General features: G+C 36.3%; 1 protein-coding gene across 4 annotated transcripts in view; it reads right to left on the bottom strand.

Annotated features, from left to right (window-relative positions):
- Window positions 1–23,605, bottom strand: part of LOC126248242 (probable histone-arginine methyltransferase CARMER) — a 105,980-nt gene that overhangs the window by 43,414 nt on the left and 38,961 nt on the right. The window contains exons 6-10 of one of the 4 annotated variants that reach the window (XM_049949082.1): window positions 20,117–20,207; window positions 18,234–18,406; window positions 17,587–17,809; window positions 13,741–13,928; window positions 10,525–10,647 (exon numbers count right to left, since the gene is read on the bottom strand). In XM_049949082.1, the coding sequence (XP_049805039.1) occupies window positions 10,525–10,647; window positions 13,741–13,928; window positions 17,587–17,809; window positions 18,234–18,406; window positions 20,117–20,207 (798 nt within the window). The remainder of the gene's footprint in view (window positions 1–10,524; window positions 10,648–13,740; window positions 13,929–17,586; window positions 17,810–18,233; window positions 18,407–20,116; window positions 20,208–23,605) is intronic. The other 3 variants (XM_049949085.1, XM_049949083.1, XM_049949086.1) reach the window with 3 other exon arrangements.

Raw genomic sequence — 23,605 nt, 5'->3', positions numbered from 1 at the left:
TGTTTTCTGACAATACATTCCTGCATCAGTGATAAGCAGCATATGTTTATTTTCTTGCTTACTGATACCTCACTTTTACCCAAGGGTTTAATCATAGGACCACCAAGCACATGCAAAAATTGCCTGACCTTTTTTCTTTTATTAAAAATAATATCAAATATTCCACGTTATGGGTGTTATAAAGTACTACACTGTATATTAATCTGGCAAAAAATTAAAAATTACAAATAAATACAAGTTGTATGCTCAAGGGCATATTTTGACCTGGGTTGGTACTACCTGTGACCATAATTCTGTGTAAAAATTTCATTTGGCAATCTTTAATGCAAGTTTTACTCTCCACCGTTGATAGTCCAATTTTGAGTTTCATTTTGATTGTTGATTTATAGCAGTTTGTCACAGTGTAGCATGTGAAGTGAAGTGAGGAAGATTTTCTTTAATGATTGTGAAGGCTCGAATGAGGCAGAAGAGTGTCTTGCAGAAACTCCTGGGCAATGTAAAAGGGATCTTGCCAATGTAGTCCATGAACCTCCGGGAATAATTACTATTGGGAAAATAACCGATGTATGCGAGTCATTGAAGAAATTTTACACTCCTGAAATTGTTTGGAAAACTGTTGACCATAGAATTGAAGAAGTTGAAAGAAAAACTATCTTCTGCTAATTTTGAAATACATGAGTTGATGAGAATTTTAATTTTAATTTGAGTTTACCAAAACACCAATATTTCATTATCTCAGCTGTGGTCAAATTTTTTTGGGAAGAGCCAGGTATAAAGCAAATATGAATAAGACAAGAGATTATCAACTAATGAAAATTATTTGTTTTGTTGATAAGGGCACCAGGCATAAAGATGTGTACGTGACAAATTTGCATGGCATAAGTACTTTAAGAACTGAATGGAATATTCCTGAAGTACTTCAGAAGTGAACATCACAATAAAACTGATGAAATGCTATGTCTTGTCACTTGTTGTCCTCCATTTAAAGTTTTTTTGACACATGCCAGGGTCATATGGTACATTTGTTACAATTCTCAGTAGTGCAACTGAACAATACACAATAAAAATGGAAGTATATGCTGCAAAAGACACTAGACCTGCCTTTCAATGAGGTCCCTTTGAGATTGTGAAGGGGCTGGTGGAGCCAATACAGAATACAGGTTACTACGTAACAACTGACTGCTTCTACACTTCTGTGGAATTGGGAGACACACTGAATGCAAATTACAAATTGGGTCACTCAAATTCAACAGAAAACTCATACTGCAAGAACCTAAGATGCAGCAGGCACAGAACTGTATTATTCTAAGTTTTCACTCACAGATCCATCGACTAAGAAGCCTCTAGTAACAGTTGTCTCTTACATTACAAAGGAAAAAATGAAGAAAAATCTGTTGTTGCCTACACAACATTGTGATACAGGAGTACGAGTTGATGCACCAAAAAAAGATACTCACATAAACCTATATTACAATTCCATTAGGGGAGGAGTGGATGCCATATATCAAATAACTAGGACGTACCCTACAAAAAGAGGTACGAGGAGATAGCCACTGTCAATGTTCTAGAGCCTACTTTATATATAGCCACAATAAACACGAACACAGTGTTCCAGAAGAGAGTGCCTATGTGGAATAAAGGGAAAACAAGTGCCAGAAAATTGTATTTGCGTGAATTAAATCTTGAACTTTTGAAGCCATATGCAGAAGAGCAATCCAAGGACTTGAAAGGACTCCAACTGCCTATTATTTAAAATACATCCTTCAAAAGAATCTATAGATAATCAAAATTACTCCAAATGAAGAACCAACTAGAAAATCAAGATGCTACATATGTTTGAAGAATATAACTAACCAGAGATACCACAAAACCAAGTTAAAGTGTGGAAGCTGTGGTCACCATCTGCGCAAGTTTTGCAGAACCAACCCTTTTGAGTGCAGGGGGTAAATGTCATCTGTAAATGACAGTATTATCTCCAATTGAAGAGTGTTTGTTGAAAGTTTTCAATATACTGTAATCTATATCTGAGCAAGTGTTTTTATTTCTGTTTTTGGAAGTTTTTGTCAAGGACAAAAACGGATTATCCTGTTATTAGATCAGAGAGTGTGTACAAATTTTGGACAGCCTGTATATTCAAGTACGGACTTAATATTACTAGTTTGCACAAACTTTCATTGTCCCAGTTTTGAGCACTGCTGCCTGTTATATTTCACGAAGAAAATTAGTATATTTACTTAAACACTTATGGTGGTCTCTACATGTTCCAAACATTATGTTTTTAATTATAACGACACTGAGTACTTTTGAACTGATCTCACACTGGAATCACAATCCCTTAAAATAAATATATATTACAACATTTATAGCCTTTTTTGCCCTTGTGTGGTGCTGCACATAACCTAAAACAACACTGTGTCCCTTCTGTTAAAGCCACACCATTGCTTGCCTCGCTTCATGGTCACTGGGAGTGGTTACTCCTGCAAGCCTGATGATCTGCAACTCATTTGTTGTGGCAACCAAGTGTGTAACTAACCATACTTCCTTTGACATCTACTGGCTGCTGCCACGTTGGTTGCTGGCAAAAATTTGACAATATGCAATAGGCCAAAGGAACCTAAATTACTTGCATTAGCAACTAGCTTTATTATTTTTAATTTACTGCATGGCACTACCCAACTTTTTATCTGCACAATTCCCTCAAAAATTACACACTCAAATATTCAAATTTGGTCAAAAATTTAACAATTTAGTATTTATACTATATTTGCTTACTTCACTGAGAGCATCCTCTCCAGGAGACATCACCGATTCTATGAATCCTGAGGTTGACAACAACCCCTGCAGTCCACTGCACTCAATATCAATTCAGAAGTTGAAATTTGTTTTACATGGTTAAACAGCTGTACAATAATGTGTGTTGTCACAAAGGCAAAGGGTGCAACACCCAGCTGGGAAACACTGAGCACACAAATACCTCCTGATGATCTTGCAGGCCAGAATAGGAATGAGAGAAGTTTGACAACTACACAAAAATGTGTTAACATAGATTCAAAAAGCAGGAAAGACAAATATCCTATACTTGAGATGATAATCAATGAAAAATGTTAAATTTTTGGAGGCAATGCTAGAAACATATTCTAACACTAAAGAAGAGAATAAATACAAAGTGTATAACTGGATGACAAAAACTGCAACAATGGTAAGTCCAATAATTGGTTACACATGCAAACGACAAAGCGTAATAATTATTAAATTAAATAGTTTGTGTGACAACAGAAACCCCACATTAGAAGAGCTGAAAGCAAAATAAAGAAAGCAGGCAGATATACCAAGTGCGATATGTAAAGTGGGGAAGTAAGATTTGAGGAATAGATGAAAGAATAAAATTCATTTAAGGGAGTAAATAAGCAAATGGAATTTCAGTAGCTACAGATATAATACATGAACTGGAAGGCCTACTTAGGCAAATGGCTGCAATGTGAAATGCTGGCAGAAAAACAGAGCAATATTAAAGACTGTAAAACCAGGTTTGAAAAAGGAGTTAAGAAAAGAACGTAAACAGGAATCAACTATCCAAAAAAAAAATTAGACTGGGAAGGGACTAGGATGATGAATAGACAGACAGTACCTATTCATTTGGCTACATGTCTTACAAGAAATACTGTTGTTACTTTTTCTCCTTACAGAAGCACTATGTTGCTGATCAGCTTTTATTCTCTCAGGTACTCAAAGTGTATAGATTGAATTTTCACGTGTCTCATTCCTTTAAAATGAATGTTAACTTTCTCACTGACAATGATTACTGATGGCACACTGCATCACATGTAGCCATAGCCAAAACAGTCATGCAACATAACATAACTTCAGACTCTTTACATCTCAACACAGAAGTGGATGATGTACTATCTGCAAATAATAAGCAGAAATTGATATGTAGTATTTTTTTTCTGAAGAGAGTAATCACAAATATCACATTCTTAGCACAGTATGTGCTCCATATGCAAAGTTTATCATCCTATTAAACAATGAACATAGTGCAACAATCAAAGCACATATTTAAACAAATCCCTAAACAATGTAACAAAATATTGTGAATACTATACCAACAATGTTTCTTTATAGCTTTGAACACATGATGATAAAATGAATGTCTTTTCAATTATTATTACCAATACCGAATCTTAGAAACTGTGCACCAACAACACGATGAGAACACTACCTATGAATGATGCGAATATATCACTTCAAGTTCACAAAGTTTAAATGAAGTTACATAACAGCAAGAATTCATCATGTTTCGTGCTTTACATTTACCACAATACAAAAGTTGTCAATTGTAAGGAAAAAAATAGTGATTTAATGCAATCACTCACTTGGGGAGGAGCTGCTGATGCAGAAAACAGATGGCACATGCCGCTTATCTTTGGATCTCCGGAATCCTTGGTCATAATGGTGCAAGTAAATTAATGATACTGCTTGCTGCAGTCCAACCCACACTGTTCCAAGGGAAGGAAGGGGGTATCCGAGAAAGAGAGAGAGAGAGAGAGAGAGAGAGAGAGAGAAAGAGAGATTTTAAGTGATACACAACAAAGAGCAGCAGGGGAGGAAACAGGAAAAGCACAAGGATGAAATTTGATTGAATGATTATGAAATGTGGACTGTGTATTACTTCCCGTCAACGTTTGTTTAAAATGTTAGTTTTCAGAAGGATAGGACTACTATTGAGTTTACATGCAGAATACAATTATTAATTATTTGTACCAGAACACAAGTAAATTCATGAAATTAATAGGCAGAAAGAACGCTTTAACACAAACCAATAAAGGAGTGCACGGCAGGTAAGGAGCAACTGTGGGACAATTTAAAGTACACTGTGCTTTTCATACAACCACACACTGTGGATAAGGGAGCATCGGTACAAAGCAATTTGCTGGTATCACTGTCTAATTTGAAAGTGTAATGTTAATCAATGCTACTATCTGATGTAAGAATCTGTCAACTGATTTTGTCTGCATAATAAATGTAAAGGTAAATCTGATATACACTGTAAACAAACTTGGCCCAGTCGGTGAAGTGATCTGCAAAAGATCAAAGTACTGACTACCCACCATTTTAAACAATAATGTATCCCTGTTAGCATACTACAGTCTGAACAAAATGGCACTCCACATGACACCTATGCGTTAAACAGCATATCACCCTCTATATTAATTTTAGTATGAAATTTTCTTCTTTGTTTCCTAACCATGTAGCTACACTTCCTTTTTATGTAAAGAACACATCTGCTCTGACAAACAGGCAACTAAAACATATCCACCCTCATTCATCATGTCCAATTTGAAGAATTTTTAAATAAATTTAAGGAAGAATACAAAAGGTTGGCAAAGAAGTCCATTCAGTTTATTATTTTCTGCAAGTTATTTCCAGTATAGTCAGGTTTTTATTCTACTCTACTTTCAAAAACAAAATACTAAAATTGGCTGATACCAGTTCTGTGGAAAAGAAAGGAAATAGTAAGAACTATATTTTGCTTTATTGAAGAGTGGGGGGAGGCGGGGAAGAGAGAGATATGAGCTACAAAGATATTTGACAACACCCAATGTATGAGAAATGTTTTAACAGAACACTTCAAAACTGGTCAGCCAATTTTTATCCTGCAAATCTCGACAGTAGTAGGAAGTTCATTCAGCTCTTCAGGTTGATGGTTTTGAGTGTTATCACAGAACTTGCCAAAAAACAATAGAGGGGAGGGATATGAAGGTTAAAGATTAACTCTTGTAACACACAATATATTCTATTTAAAGAAAGGTAGGTAGAACCTATATAGTTCATTAGATGTTGCCAGTTTAATGCACATTGTATGAAGTCTTTTGAAACAATCTGATGATTGCAGCTAGCTGTTTGATTTGCAATAATATGCTTATGAGTAATTTTACAAAGCAGCACCTAACAAGAAGTTGATTATTTACTGTAAGCAGGCAATCATGCTCATAACAGTATCTTTGTTAACTAGCGTGTGCTGCCAGGATCTGAACTGGATGAGAGGACTGCAAATGAACACTAATGTAATAGGAAATTACAAGGAGACAGAATACTGGCCACTACTTACCATCAGAAGATTAAATTCCAGCACTGCCAATACACATAAAAGTATGAACAAATCTGTTCCCAAGTTTTGGAACTAGGAGGACAGGGAAAGAGGTTTCTGAAAGCTGAGAAGGAGAGTTAGCTGGCCCTCCTTCCCAACCATGAAAAACATCCCTCTTTCCTCCCCGATTAAGGAAGTAACAGTTTCAAAAACCAGGGACAACTGTTTTCTGCTTTAATGTGTGTCAGCATTACTGAAATTTATACCTTCTGAATCTCCAATTCTCCCTCCCCCCTAAACACACACACACACACACACACACACACACACACACACACACACACACACACACACTTACTAATGACTCATGCCAACTGTGTACTACAAGATTTATCTATTTTGAGAATAAGTTTTTGGCTTACTTTAACTACTATCATTGTTTTACGTTCTGTGTTAGTTATGACAGAATAAATGCTATATAACAAATTCCAATTAAGTTTTGACAAAATTTGAACCTATAATGCAATTTGGCTTTCATTTTGAAACCCTCCTTTGCATTTCTTTACACTTAGTACACTTTACTGCAACAACAGTTACACTGTCTAAGTGATCTTCATTTCAAACTCATTTCATTTGAAACATTTCCCTCAAAGTTTTCTACCAGCTTGCTAACATCTTCAACAACTGTACTGAGTTATTCCCCAGTTGTCTCTTAAGCAAAAACTAGTTTCAAAAGAAAGAAAAAAAAAAAGTACTGCAGAACACATACAATTTGTGTAAAATATTCTGTCTCCTTGCTACACCAAATTACAATAAAAACACTACTGTCCAAAGACTATCTCAATCACCTTCTTAACAAATACAATGTATGTTACTGTCAGAAGCTCTGGTCTTTGTCCTAGTCAGATATGTCAAGGCAACTGGCAGTATCTTATATGAAGGTGTCGCAAACTCCATTCTCATCCACAGTTTTCGTTTCCATTGATAAAAAGATTTCAATTTTAATAGTAGTATGAAACAAAATTTGTTGTTCTGATTGAGAGTGGAATAATTAGTGTTATCTGGACAATGTTTCAATCTCATTCTTATGAGTAATGTATCCATTTGTAAGATGCTTTTCAGTCAGTTTGGCAACTACTAAAATTTCAATTATGTTTTACACAACCACATTTCTCCCTTCAAAAGATGTATGGGGACTTCTAGAAAGGTAATGGAAAGTCTAAAATACGTGAGACTGATTGGGAGAGTTTTTCCAAGAATTTCATAGCAACCAAACTCGCCAAAATTTTCAATTTATCATCTATCAGAGCATATATTTAATACATTTACTATGGACCCTCCGTAACTCCTAAAAGGTTTCAGACTAATTTTGAAACTCCTATTCTGCTGCAATCCACACTGCACGTAATAGTTCACTGATAGTCACAATATTGTGACCAGATTATGTAATTACATTTTTACATGAAAGTTATCATTTCATTACACATTAAAAACTGAAAAGACTTATTTGCCAAACCAATATTCATTTCGGAAATTTTTTCAAAAAGCAAAGAGCTACTTCAATAGTGGAAGTTAAATGAAAACATAACCACCCATCGCAACCTACAGTAATAGGTTGGGACAAGGGTTTAGCAACTCCATAAGAGATGAAAAAACACTGGGCTTGCACTCACATCAGAGTCCCGATGGTGAAACATAATATACATCTAAGGACTTTCTTAAGCTGCTGAGCAAGAAGCTGCGGGTAAAATACAAGAAGCATAACAAAAAACAGAAAAGGTATGATTGATGAGTTAACAATTAACAACAGGAATGCATAACACTGTAATAAGCACAAGTAAGGGAAAGATAAGGGTGATGTGGCTAAAAAAGAATCAGTAAATGTTATCAGAGACGGTCAAGAATAGGATATACAGTAATTGTGAGTGTGTGAGTGAGTGTGTGTGTGTGTGTGTGTGTGTGTGTGTGTGTGTGTGTGTAGAAGTGTTGGGGCAGGAGCCCAGACAGAGTTCAAGGAAGGGGAGATAAAGATTAGGATGGAGAAGAAAGATCTGATTGGTATAAGAAGGAAATGTGTATATTTGTGGGTGGGGATGGGGCAGCACAGCTGTGCTGTTTCATTATTTATGCAGTATGTGTTTCAATTTAACCTTCTTTGTTCCAGCATCCTTCACCAAACATTCTTCAATGCCTACAAAATTTAATAAATATTGCTTTAAACATTAGTTTAATGTTAAAGTTACCACATAAATAATTTCTTAATGATAACTAAAGCTAATATATGGCCCTTTTTGTTAGAGAGAAAACTGCCTTCTCAATATTGGAAATATGAAGTAAGAGTTCCTATTTCATCACCTTTCATTTTAATACTAAATTGCATGGCACCTTATATATGACCGTAGAAATAATATAAATTAATGGCAACATTCAAGTTCACATTAACACATTTTTGAATAAAAAAAGAAAAGCAGGACACAAAATCACTACAAGATTTTCAATGAAAATATATTCAAATACACAAGGTGTCCACTACTACTCTACACTTATTAGTATACTTTTCATACATAAAAATTATCCAAAACTCTTTCTACTATGCTACAGTTATCACACTCATAGAATGAAATAACGATGTCTTAGATATCACCCTTCCACTATAGTTCAGTTTTATCCATCACTCAATGAAAGTGACATCCAGTTGTAAGTCCACAATTTCACATTTTATGAGAATAATTCTGCTCAACCACAATGGAAAACGTCAATCCTCTTAAAATTATTTTAAGAGGATAACATTATAAATGTGATGGAGCTGAATTATTCTTTTTAATTGTTTTTACCAGAGATTTTATTGAGAGATTTTGACATTGAGCTGTTTGTCATTATGCTGACCAGTTCAGTTACACCTAATAATTATACACAGTATAAACACTGTAAGCAAATGTATTCAGTAAAGACAATACCCTACAGAGAAAGCTTATGACAGGAAAGTGTCTTACGCGAATTATTTAATGCCTCATACCCAGAGAACAAGTGATGTATTGATGTCTGAATTTCAGAAAACTACAACTCGTATCCTACATGCTGAATTTATGTATTCTGCACACACTCCATTAGGCCAACCGAAGTTTTACTCTAAAGAGTGTGCAACCTGTGGGCTCACAAAGATTGCCAACATAGCTCAAAGTATCTGGACATATGAAAATGATTACATTGCTTTAACAAGAGTTTTTACTAAGTCACATGCATAATTAGCACACACCCCTCTGAGAAGTTCAGGGAAGAAAAACTTTCACATACATCAACCAGAGATGTTATGTCACAGGAGACCTAGTTTCCACCCGAATGGCCAAAGGAAGTGAAACAATATCATTCAAAATTATTATTTCAAAAACTTTCAAGTATTTTCAGAAGGTCCCAATTTCCAGGTGGTGCTTAGGCAGAGAACCTGATAGCATGGCTTAAATTTTATGAAAATTAATTTATATAACTAAATTCTGCAGAACTGTATTTTGACACAAGCATGACCATGTCTTTTTGGTTGCTTGCTTTGGTCATTTCAGTGGACGCAAGATCTCCCATTTTGTAACAGAAAGAAAAAACAAATGGCAGTTGCTGACTGAGGCTTGTAAGAACCAACAAAAAAAGTGCATCTCCTGTGACTGACAGCAACAGATGAAATTTTTACTTCTGTTATTTTTGTGCCCCATAAAAAAATTCTTTAAAATAAAGATGTGCAGCTACGAAACTCCCAGCTGGTGGAATATACAAACAAGATATGGAAGAAGTTATACATTAACTTAAAAGCAAAAAGAATAAAAGTATTCTAAAATTAATGACAAAAAATGGATACACAGCAGTAGTTACAATGCAAGTGTTGACAGTGCACATCAGCAGCATAAATATTTCAAATTAATTATTTAACTGAGGGACAAAGACATAGTTCCAACTTCCATGAAAGAAATTTTCACTAATTGCAAAATCCTCATGTATAAGGTTTTTGGACATCACAATATCAAGTCATTTTCAATTCACTTTTGACAGTCATAAAATTTCTCTAAGAAGAAAATGGAGATTTTCTGTCAAGCATGAAGGAATAAAATGACAAGTATTTTATTTTTCAGAATGAAACAACAGAGGTGCAGGAAGAACACTAATCTGATAAGTAGTAGGAAGGGTAATTGCTAAAGGTAGAGTATGAAACTATTAGAAAATTCATTCTGACAAATACAACAAAACTAACAGACTTTTGGCTTAACAGAATTAAACTTTGAGGTTTCCTTAAGAATGCTGTACAGATTTTTCCTGTAGACAACGCCAAATGGAACACTAAAAAAGCATTTCTGCTCTTTCCAGTTTACATATGTAGTCCATGAATAAGAAAGAAGGTGAAAATTAATCAAGCCAACAACATGCATAAAATTAAAGAAGAGCATTCCTACCTATAATCAGATAATGGCTGAGTTGCTTACCCAGTCCCATTAGGTTGGGTGCTGTCTGACTTGCGTCTATCGTGGCAACTTCTCCCAAACCATTCACTGCTATTCCATTCACCATATTCACTGCTAGAAAGGAAGGAATTATGAAAAAGTGTCATGTGGTTCACGAGTACTTTAAAGTAAAAAGTATACAATCATTTCAAAATTGTAACACAAAAAACAAATGCAAATATGTTAGATTAAACACAAACAGCAATTTTTGAATATTGTCTCACTAGGATTGTGTTCCAAGACTGGCCACTATACAAACATGTGAAAACTATAACTTTCCAGTACTGAGAAAGGGAGGGGGGGAGGTGTTTTGTGGGGGGGGAAGGTGTTTTGTGGGGGGGAAGGTGTTTTGTGGGGGGGAAGGTGTTTTGTGGGGGGGAAGGTGTTTTGTGGGGGGGGGAGGTGTTTTGTGGGGGGGGGAGGTGTTTTGTGGGGGGGAGGTGTTTTGTGGGGGGGAGGTGTTTTGTGGGGGGGAGGTGTTTTGTGGGGGGGAGGTGTTTTGTGGGGGGGAGGTGTTTTGTGGGGGGGAGGTGTTTTGTGGGGGGGAGGTGTTTTGTGGGGGGGAGGTGTTTTGTGGGGGGGAGGTGTTTTGTGGGGGGGAGGTGTTTTGTGGGGGGAGGGTGTTTTGTGGGGGAGGAGCAAGCACAGTGTGGGGTGAAGAGTGTCAGATCAATTTTAATCAATATCTGTTGTATTACAACTCACATACAGAGTAAGGGAAGAATGACTGCCTATATGCCTCTCTCATACCTTGTTCTCGCAGTCTAGGGTCTTGTACAAGGGGTGTTTGAAAAGTCCATGCAAAGTCCGAGAGATGGCACCACCGGCGCATATCTAGGTCATGTTTAGTTAGTAGCATCTTTAGAAGGAACACACACCAAGTTTCAGCCATATTGGTCTATTCTTTGTGTTTGGCATTCGTGTGAATCAAGGAAGTCGACTGATTGTCAAAAAATGGATGAAGAAGAATTTCATGTGGTGATTAAACATTACTTTATGAAAGGCAAAATGCCTCAAGAGATATGGGCACAAGGGATGCTGAACGTTCTGGATGCCCTGTGGAGATTACGAATCCAGAAATCATTGATAAAATACATAATATGGTGATGGATAACAGAAGAGTTAAGGTGCGTGAGATTGCTAGTGCTGTGGGCATCTCGAAGAACGGGTACATAATATTTTGCATAAATATTTGGACATGAGGAAGCTATCCGCAAGATGGGTTCAACGATTGCTCATACTTGGCCAAAAATTGAATCGTATGAAGTGTTGCAAGGATGGTTTGCAGCTGTTCAGGAAGAATCCGCAGGACTAAGTGTTGTTTTGTCACTGTGGATGAAACGTGAGTACATTACTATACTCCTGAGACCAAACAACAATCTAAGCAATGGGTTACCAAGGGAGAAGGTGAAGAGCAGTCCTTCAGCTGGAAAGGTTAAGGTGACTGTCTTTGGGGATTCACAAGGGATAATCCTCATCGACGATTAGACCGTTTGGAAACCAAGCTGCAAGAAAAACGACGGCGATTGGACCGCAAAAAAGTGATTTTCCATCACGACAATGCACCAGCCCACACCTCAGCAGTTGTGGTCGCAAAATTAATGGAAATAGGATTCCAACTCGTTTCACATCCCCCCCCCCATTCACCAGACTTGGCTCCCTCGGACTACTATTTGTTCCCCAATTTGAAGAAATGGCTGGCAGGACAAAGATTTTATTCACATGAGGAGGTGATTGCAGCAACTAATAGCTATTTTGCAGACTTGGGCAATTCCTATTATTAGGAAGAGATCAACAAATTAGAACAGCATTGGATGAAGTGTATAAGTCTAAAAGGAGACTGCCCAAAAATAAGTTTTCCCCAAACATGTAAGTAGTTTTTATTTTTGTACAGACTTTTCAAATGCCCCTCATATGTTATTTCCTTTACAGGTGCAACATTTTCCGAGAACCCTTCCAACACACACACACACACACACACACACACACACACACACACACACACACTTCCATTCATCTTCCCCACTACTGATTTCACATGTTCATCAAATTTTACATTTCTTAGTACTATCTGTAAATATTTAAACAATGTGACATGCTATAGGTGCTCATTACTAATTTCATGATCACAGACTGTTAGGTTCATTCTCCGAACCGAGCACTGCATTTTGTTGTATAATCATTTTTTATGTCCAGGAGCACCAAAATGAAGTTCATTCAACAATTCTCCAACAAACTGAGCTATCCGGCCATGACTCTCAACCTTTCCTAATAGCCTCTACTCTACTTTCCAAACTCTACCACATACTTAGCAGGACTAATGGTCTTTGAAGAAAAGATAACATGAGCATTAGCCTGGCAAAACAACAGTGATAAAATAATGTGTAAACAATTTCACCAGTGCATACTGCAGTGCTCATGTTTGTATACCAATATGAATATGGCCTTTGCCTTATTGGATTCTTCTCAGAAACTTTCCTGTAACATGTTTCCTGAAGTCATTCATCAGCTTGAAGCTTACGGGAACTCATTCACATGCACCCATAATTGAATAGCAACAATACAGTGCGGAATATCGCATGCCCTCTAATCTAGTGTGATCTGACGCAAAACAGTTACAGCATATTTTTACTACTGCACTAAATTCATCCCAACAGAAACCAAAAACTTTGATTTATTCACTGTTACCATCCTTTAACATACTGTATCATTGGAAATATTCTTGGATTGTGGGACATGTTATCCACAACTGCCCGGATTATGTAACACTATTTTTAGAGAATTTCGAAAATACTGCCCGTTTTGGAACCATCCCACCTCATAACCAACAGCTTCTGGTCACTTCATTGACCCACCCTAAATCACTTTCATCACGAATCCTTAACTATTCAATTGACATTAATCAAATACGAATAAGTTATAAAATATGACATACCTCAGAAAAGACATTCTGAAGCACAAAAAAGGAAGAATAAGCATTTTTAATTCTACATAAACAAAACTAGCATACTTTCAGACAACCAAAAAGAGGAAAAAATATATCATAGAATGATATAACTAAATCTATAAAAATGAATTTCAATTATGGACAGCAGCTAGACAAACCCTTTCAGATGTTTACAGCATAGTTAATACTCAAAAAATTTTCTTCAGCCCAGCATTACTTACCCTGACGTGCTCCCTGTGCATCGATCTGGCTCCAGTATGTTTCACTTGGAGAGGTATGATTGACACCAGGTGGAGGTTGTGCTGCTTGTCCCGTGTAACGGAAATAAGGGTTCTTTAAGTCCAGTGTATTAGATGACCTTGTACCTGTGCCTTCCACACATAGCTCAATTGTTACATCATAACTCTGCCTGTCAAAGAGATTAGAAACTCATCAGCTAATTCTTATCTTTAAAAAGATGTTTTCTATAGTCTATATGATGGAATCATTATTAAAATATTTACATTAAAGGAGACACAATACTCAGGAGTGGGATTTTTCCACTTTTAGATGTTTCTATCAACAATAGTTACTTTTTAAGCTTTTATGTTCCTTCTTTGGGAGGGAGGGAGGGAGGGAGGGAGGGAGAGGGAGGGAGGGAGAAGCTGTCATTAGGGTTAATGGTGGGCCAACACCATATGGAATTCCAGCATTACCGATGGAGGGCACCAAGAACTTATTTTCAGCCAGGTGTCCGGATACTTTTGATCACATCGTGTACATACTGAGAGGTCAATGTCAGAATTCCCAGACTCTGAACAGGGATCAACAGAAGGTTTACGAACTTACACTACACATTGCTCGAACTGTCCATTTCTGGACCAAGAATAAGGGAAAATACAGCCGCATTTCTTTTTTGAACAATATCCTGAACATGGGTTTTCTATGTCAGCTTACCATCTATAATGAACACCTAGGAATTTGGACTGTTGAGACTTGCTAATCATATACCCATTTTGTGTAATCAAAATGTCAGAACTGTGTGTTAGAAACTGTAGAACTAAGTCTCATTGTTATTTAGGATCAATTTACTTTCTACAAGCAATGAATTTATGTCTTTAACTGCATTATTTGACAGATTACCTATGTTGCACTTAACTAGTGTCATTAGCAAACCGAATCATTTTAGAATCACTGCTATCTGTAAATCACAAAGTAAATACAACTGAACGGTATTAAAACTAAAATGACTTTTGCTGCTTTCAAAAGCTTAAGATAGATCCTTGCTACAATGGTTAAATTATATCATACAAATGTGCCTTAGTTTCAGACAAGGTATTTTATGTGGCCTGATAACTTTTCAATCACTATAATCACTGGACCGTGGTGGGAAGAAGAGTGGATATAATGCAAATGGTACACATTTTAATTTTTATGGGGCAGGCAATAATGTATATATAAAGTAGGTCAGTAATTATTCTTACATATAGTAGCCAGTACAATGCAGTTGGAAAGAAAACAGGGAAACTCCTTTCACAGTACATGACCAAGGAGGTAAGGGTTGCCGAGGTCACATTTTACTAACAGCCAACCCCCCAAAAGTCAATTTTCCACAGAGCAACAAGAGGACTTCACACTTGTGGAGAGATAAATATCTAATGTGTTGCCCAGCTGACAATGGAAATGTCACAGCCATTCTTCGAGCTGCAGATTATCTCAGCAAAGCAGCACTTGTGTTGGAGGATTATACATGCAGATGAGCAGAATGTGATCCTGTTCTGTCGTTTACCAGGAAATGGCAGGCCTGTTTGTTTCTAAACTACCTCATGATGCCATTAAGCATATTAGGGTCTGATCTCATAGACCTACTACGCTGTATAGCTTGCCTAAAATTCCTAAAGGAGATGTTGCCCTGAGACCCATTATTAGTGCTGTTGGTTTTCCCCACCGACAAATTAGCCAAATATCTTGTTACATCGAGGTGCCCATAGTGGTTGTGAACATGTGATGTTCACATTGAAAATTATGATTTTTGTCAAGATAAAAGTAAATCAGTTGAGCTCAATAATATTGAGGGCTAACTGGATGTAGTTTCTCTGTTAAACAGCTCTGTGGCAGGTACGTTAAAACTGTTACCAGACTGCTTTCCTCCTGGAGACTGAAGCTGTTTTGTCACCATCTAATTTTTGCTATGCAGAAAATTTTATGAAATGACAGATGGAATGGCCTTGGGTCCTCCACTATTTCCAGCTATGGTTAACAACTTCTTTATGGAGCATTTTGGAGAGCAGTTGTAAATAAGTCGACACAAGAAGCTACTGTGACTTACAAAAACCACTTGTATTCTTGGATTTTTGAAGATTATAATAGTTTGCACAATGCAAATAAATGGTAAAGACGGAATACCAGAGATCTTAAATGGTGTTTTTCATGAGCCTCTAGGTTTAAATTCAAATTTGACTAATGACACTTTTTTGTAATTTTAATATGCTGATACTTGCTTCATATTTTGGATTTCCCCAAAATATGATCCCATATTCAGGATGTGAATGAAAGTAGGCACAATATACACTCTTTAGTGTTTTTTCATTACAGTAGGATTTTGTTAAGCAAAGAAGATAGCAGTTCTTGCTGAATGTTGCATTAAGACATTTCATTTTCACATTCTAGTTTTTTGTGCTTTGTAATCCTAGGAATTTGGTTTCTGTACCGTTGCCAACTGGCTCATGATTAATGGAGACAAATGGAACGTACATATTACTGTTTAGAGCACTGAAATTTTAGCCAGATAGTTTCCTTTGTTCTAAGCTGACTATTCTGTGCTCAGTTGCAGAGTCATTTTGTGGTCATGTTTACTGATTGCTTTAACTCTTCCTTACTTCTTCTTTTAGTAGAATTTTGGTATCATCTACAAGTGTGATAGTTTTACAAATGTCCATGTTTAAGTCACCCCACATATTTTCAATGCATCTGGGAAAGTGCCTGCTTAGAGCAAGCAGTCACATCAGTGCAAGTGCTTCAAATAAGATACAGCACTCTTTGTTAAGATCGGTACAGACAAATCACCAATACATGCGGAGTTGGAGTTTTTCTAATCCTTCTAATGCATCTGTTACTTCATCTTGCATGGCAGTGCTGATGCACATTGACCTATTACATGTGGTTATTTTGGGTTTGTTACTTTATTTTCTTGTGACAATGTTACATTTTTTACACAATGCTCTCTTTTCACCAGTGGCTTTTCATAACACCCCGTATAGCCTACCTGTTTGTTGAATTTTATATGTATTTACCATTACATATTATTTTTGCTACGCTCATTACTTTTCTTAGTATTTTTAATATTTTTTATAATATGTTTAATTCACATGAGGAAGTAATCATGTTACACAGTATAGCACAATTATGACTTTTCTTTCCTCTCAGCTGAGCTGTATACTAGCCAGAAGCAGTACTTTAACCAGAGTTTTTAAACATTGCAAAGATATTCACTGAGGCATTTACATTCCAACAGGTTCCGCTATCACAAACCACCAACATCTAGCAGCATAATGACATTCAATGGTTCTTGATAAAGACGATGGAAATTGTATAAAGCTCTGGTGATTTATTTTCCTTTCTTTCTAATGTGATGTGGCAAGACTTATGACACCATTTTATACAAGGATGTTATCATGAGAAACTTTGTTCCCATACTAAAAATTATAAATTTATAACATTTCGATTTTAGCTCTAAAACTGTTACTGCTTTAAATAGCATGATCTGGTTTCTTTTACATTTTACACTTGTCTGTCATTAATCAACTGATTGTCAATACTCCAATACTGACACCAAGGGCATGTTTACACGAAATAGCAAATGATGAATTCAAATGGAACATTAAATCTGCCAAAGTGGAGGTGAAAATGAAAGGAGGTACAATGGGGAAACAAAAGCAAAATAAAAAAACCTGTCCTAAAAATATAAATCTGGAATGTTCCTTTGTTCAGTTGTCTACAGACTTTCACTTCTGAAACTGTACATAGGCAAAAGTCCAATATTCAAATTAAATTATAACAAATTAGTTTTCAGTATTTTTTAAATTTACCTTTGATTGGCTAAAAGCAAAACTCGTCCAGTAAGCAGCTGCCCAGCTTTCACAAAAATTGGTGTCTCCAAGAGACATCTAACCTGGTACCAATGTGTGAGAGGCTCTGATGGAGCTGTTGAGAGCCATATTGTTGAATTTTTGCCAATAAATGCAACATCAAACCAGAACGCTAATCCATGAACTGTTCCAGATTCCAACAGGTGAAACTGCAGAGGAATTTCTGTAAGATGAAAATGAATTAATGTGTTTTAATAAACATGTGATCTTAAAAGCTGGAGCTCAAATGTGTGCACTTCTCATAATACAAAAATGTGTATTAGACATAGTGCATAATTACCAAGAATAGCAATTTCCCACCATATTTATCAGTTTATGGATTGAGTATCTTCAATTTGGAAAGCGATTAACACCATTATTCTACTGCAAACACAAAATTCTTCCCCAGAGTAAACACTTTGACGTCACTATCAACCGTAAAGTAAAATACTCTTTCAGACTATCACAAACGGCTTTGCTATTGTTTGAAATTCCAGTCCAATATTTGTAAAGTAACAACTATGATTGTCCACACAGATGTCACATTAGGCAAAGTACTCTATTCGTGTTTAAATAAAACCATTCATTCAGCAGTTTTCTGTACTTACCGATTCGATGGAGATCTGTTTCACTGGCCTGCTGAAAATCCACAGTATGCCTGACAGACTTTGCCATACAAACACGGACATCAAATGTGTCCACTATGGGTTGCCGGAAATACTCTTTCATTGCAGCATGCCTTAAACTGCTTAAGTCCACTCCATGGAAACACTGCTGATACCTGGCAAGAAAAGAGTCACAGTCAACTCTCTAGAAGTTTACCACCCGATTTGTATAATTTTAGGACAGATTTGTGTAATAACAGCACTACATAAATACATGCTTTAATAACGAGGAACTGATTTAAAAATTACATGTAGCATAACTTTATTACATACATGTTATCATCTCCAGGCTGTTCTCTTTTTCCTTTTGTTGTACATACCAGTAGATAACACTCCCCTCAAAACCTGTAGGGGTTACTAGTTAGTGTACTTTTCATGCAAAGGGAGGTGTCCTTTTTGAAACTCTGTGCTAACATTTGGTTTAGAAGCTGAAAGAAAAATAAGAGAAAGAAGAACGCTGTTTTCTGTAACTGACCCCCCGGTATTTACTGAAAGATTAGAAATAATTGCCTATCAAAACTGATAGGCATCTGTTCAATTTTTCTTCATTCGAATGCTTCTGGATGTCTTGCGTTTTACTTAGAACTAAACGTTAGCACATACCCAGGCTCTGATCTAATGGGTAGAGGGGATTAAGACTAGATTTTGCATGACCTCGTCAAAAAATAGTCACTCTGTATACAAATATTTAAATTTCCCTGTGATACAATGCAAAGTTTTCACTTAAATACATGTTGACTTGCAAGAAGATGCTAAAATAATGAATGACAGCAACACACACACACACACACACACACACACACACACACACACACACACACACAGACAGACAGAGAGAGAGAAAATTGTCCACTGATCTAGATTTCAAAGAAATCTAGGAAACTACTGAGTGAGGTGACACAGTGGTTAGCACACTGGACTCTCACTCAGGATGACGACAGTTCAAACTCGCGCCTGACAACCTAATTTAGGTTTTCTGTGATTTCCCTAAATTGCTTCAGGTAAATGCCAGGATGGTTCCTGTACAAGAGCACGGCCGACGTCCTTCCCCACCGTTCTCCAATCCAATGTGGCCTATGACCTCACTGTTTGGTCCCCTACCCTGAATCAACCAACCAACCTGAAAACCACAGAGAAACCTGAAGTTTCCACTTAATTTTCCTGTTTGGTGTATGGTATCATGTTTTACTCCTTCCTTGTTAAATTATATAACATGTAACCACAATCCTCTGCACTTTATATTTATTTGTATATAACTTCGTAGGAAATATTTTGTACACATAATTAAAAAGATTATCTCAACTGAAGCCATGAACTGACATGCAGCAGCAACATCTAGCCTGCCAGAATACAAGCATGTCACTTGCCACTGTACAGTGATATAACTGGTTTCCTGCAGATGTCAACACTTATTTCGCAATGGTGATCATGCACTCACAATTTGTAACTTAGTGATGAAGATTGTACAGCTTCTTATTGTGGCTGTACCATCTACATATTTAATGACACAATATGTGAAGTACATCAAATCGATTCAGGTATGGAAATGTCATATTTTGCTTAAAGTGATTTCCAATTCTATACGTGTAATTTGGAACAGTGCAGTCAGTAGTCACTGTTGAAATGCAGAAATGGAGGTGGGAAGGGAGAGGGAGGAGGAAGAAGAGCAAAGTAATCTTCGAAATTAAGCTGCTATTCATCTCAAATTCACTTTCCTTATAAGCAGTACTTTGCTATCTTACAATTTTCTTTGTTTCTTTCATCAAATTAAACTATTCATACTTTTTTACATGATCATCTCTGACTCAAAAAGTGTGTGTACTCACCAGAAATTTGCTTTGTTAAACTGCTCCATGTAAAGGTTATCATCAGTAAAGGGGGCTATATGCAGATCCCCCCTGGTTGGGAACATTTTACCTAAATTAAAAACCAAACGATCTTTATCATTATACATATCACAATACATGTATACTACAATATCTAAAAACTGTAAAATCCTGCGAACTAAATGACTGACAAAATAAAAATGCAACATAATCCCTCTTTATAACACCAACTGATTCTTTTACAAAGAATTCTTTTGTGTCACATATTGAAATTATCTTTTCTTTTCATTTTGTCCATTAAGCAAGCTAATTCTGTAAAAACTGTATGGGGATAGTTATTACTGACTTTAGTACTAATATCAACTTAAACAATATACGAAGGACTGGAATCCTTTTTACACTTGTTAAGGTGAAACACACTACAGTGAATGATAAAAGCGACATACTAATTTTTACAGTAGCAATTACCTATATTCACATTTACCTATTCATTGCTGCGAGACAGCATCATTCCCTTCACATTCCAGCTACCCAGCTATACAGGGTGGTCCATTGATCGTGACTGGGCCAAATATCTCACGAAATAAGCGTCAAACGAAAAAACTACAAAGAATGAAACTTGTCTAGCTTAAAAAATGGGGGATCCTATTTTAAAAAATAGCAGTTGATATCCGTTTGACCTATGGCAGCGCCATCTAGCGGGCCAACCATAGTGCCATCTGGTTTCCCCCTTCAAGCTAGACAAGTTTCGTTCTTTGTAGTTTTTTCATTTGACGCTTACACACACACACACACACACACACACACACACACACACACACACACACAGATTAAACTTATCAGCCAAGAATCTTTTAATTAAACAATGGAAGGAATAAAGGTAACCACTCATTGTAGGTGAGACACTGAGTAACCCAAGATTGAACTTTCAGTTAAGCTTTCAGACAACAAACACGTGAGTTTATCCTTGTGCAGGTAGGCGAAGTTGCGTAGGAGAGGTGTTGAAATAGGATGTGTGGGAGAAAGTGGGAGAACAGTATAGACTGGAGGAAGAGGGATACCACATAAACAAGGGTGTTGATTAAATGGATAGATGGTACAGTGAATTGTTACCCTCACTCCATCCATTGTGTTTCACCCATAACTTTTGACTATTACACTGATTAATTCTCAAATTATGCATTCAGAACACCATTTGTCATGACTCTCAACATAATAATTTAATGGCAATGACATTTTAACTATTACGACAGTTAGATACCTGAGTAATCAAATCCCAGAAATATTCTTGAGCACACAAACACTTTTCCTTATAACGTAAGATATGTACTGGGCCAAATCTCTCACGAAATAAGGGCCAAACGAAAAAACTACAAAGAATGAAACTTGTCTAGCTTGAAGGGAGAAACCAGATGACACTATGGTTGGCCCGCTAGATGGCGCTGCCATAGGTCAAACGGATATCAGCTGTGTTTTTTTAAATAGGAATCCCCATTTTTATTACATATTCATGTAGTACATAAAGAAGTATGAATGTTTTAGTTGGACTATTTTTTTCGCTTTGTGATATATGGCGCTGTATAGTCACAAACATATTGCTCATAATTTTAGGCGAACAGTTGGTAACAGGTAGGTTTTTTTAATTCGAATACAGAATGTAGGTATGTATTGTTTAACCCCCTCACTGCTACAGATGTGCTACTGCTGATTATCTGTGCTGGCCTTATGGCTCTGTGCTGAATGCTTTGGATGTAGTTTATGTGGTAAATGCTTTAGAATCTGTACATACACTCCGTACACTTCCTCTGTGCTCTAGGTGCATTTTCGCACAATAAATCATTCACAAATGATTCATAAGGGAAATGAAGTGCTTGTTGGAGCATTCTTTTGATGTAACTGAAAACATTTTGAACCTGATAATAAAATCACCTGATAGAGAGATGAATCTGTACAACTTTCTACTAACTGATGTTATGTTGTGTATTTACTTTTAGTTCAAAATAGATGTCATTGCGTTTGAAGAACCAGGTCCATCTATTGCTGGCACACTACTACATCTGGAGAGATGCTTAAAGCACTGAATCTTTAAGGTTTTGAATTGTTTATATGAGTGCAGTTTGTGTTATAAATCCTTTTGTAAGATCCACAACAACTTCTGCAATCAATTACCACGATCCCAGTTACATCTATCTACATTACTCGGCAATACTTCTTGCATATCACAAGTGAAAGAATTTGTATAATTTCCATTTTACTGACAATGTATGCCGTGTAATTACATCGTGTACAAAATAGATATAGCATAATCTAAAACATTAAGTCTGTTTCTTGTCAGCATACTTCCTCATTTGGAGACAGACTCCAAAGTGAGGGAACAGTTGTTTGGATACTTTTTACAATAATTAGTATGTATTTTCAATCCCTCCTTATGTCAGAAAAGTTCCAAGATCAAATAATCAGGGTATTCAAATGCTATTCTTTTACCCATATTAGAATAATTTTATAACATTGTAAAGTGACACAAAGTGATTAATATATATAGCTCTTATTCAAGTGGTATACGACTTGCGCATATACGCCACGAACAGGTCAGGAACTTTTAAGCATTTGAATACTTGTTTCAATGTACAGCATGTATTTCAATGATGTTTTACAACCCTAGGTAAATTCCGAATACATTTTTCTACATTACATGAAAATAATTTTAGTGAATTGTAAACAAGTGTAGCTATAAGACTTTTTTTTTTTTTTTTACTGGCACAATGTATGTAGTGTAATTACTAGGGACACAAAAAATTCACAATCTGAGATAAATGTGAATGTAGATGTGAATCTGCCTCAAAGTGCAGAAATGGGAAATTGCCCTCTAAGTGCCGTTTTATAGCAAATTGTATCTAGATGAACTATTTTATCAGAGAGTGTGAAACAGCTTTATTTTCTGTGAAAACATGTCCAGTTTTTGGTTACTGGTGTTGTATATTGTCTGAAGAAGCCCAGAACAAGTTTGCAAAATAAAAAGTGTACCAACATGACATACCACTTATAGGCTGTGTATCTTGTCAGTTCTATCTGTAGTGTTAAGTATGGGTCGCACCAATATAAATGCCCACAAAACATCACCATCAATACTGGTACTTGGCAGATTTTTATAATTAGCAAATTTGAAGGGAAAAGAAAAATAATGTCATGAAACACCTTAAATCAGCAGTGTGAAAAATGGTGCTGCTTCTCAACACAATCATTTGTCAAAAGCTTAAATATAGCCACAAGAAGAAAGGCGTGAAGATCATTTTAAAAACAACCTGACTTAAGTTTTCCAAAAGCAAGCACTCCACTCACCAAGATCCCCAGTAACTACTTTCCTTTTTTTAACAGCGAATTTCAAAGTACTATGCCACAGTATGCACCTTCAGGCAAATAATGTGGCAACCTTTTGAACTTCCACTTATTTATAAACAAAAAATCAGATACAAATTTGGTCATGAAAGA

The sequence above is a fragment of the Schistocerca nitens genome, chromosome 3 (genome assembly GCF_023898315.1).
Source record: "Schistocerca nitens isolate TAMUIC-IGC-003100 chromosome 3, iqSchNite1.1, whole genome shotgun sequence".
Taxonomy (NCBI): Eukaryota; Metazoa; Arthropoda; class Insecta; order Orthoptera; family Acrididae; genus Schistocerca; species Schistocerca nitens.
The sequence above is the reverse complement of the archived record's forward strand: the minus strand, read 5'-3'. Positions and strand labels throughout refer to the sequence as shown.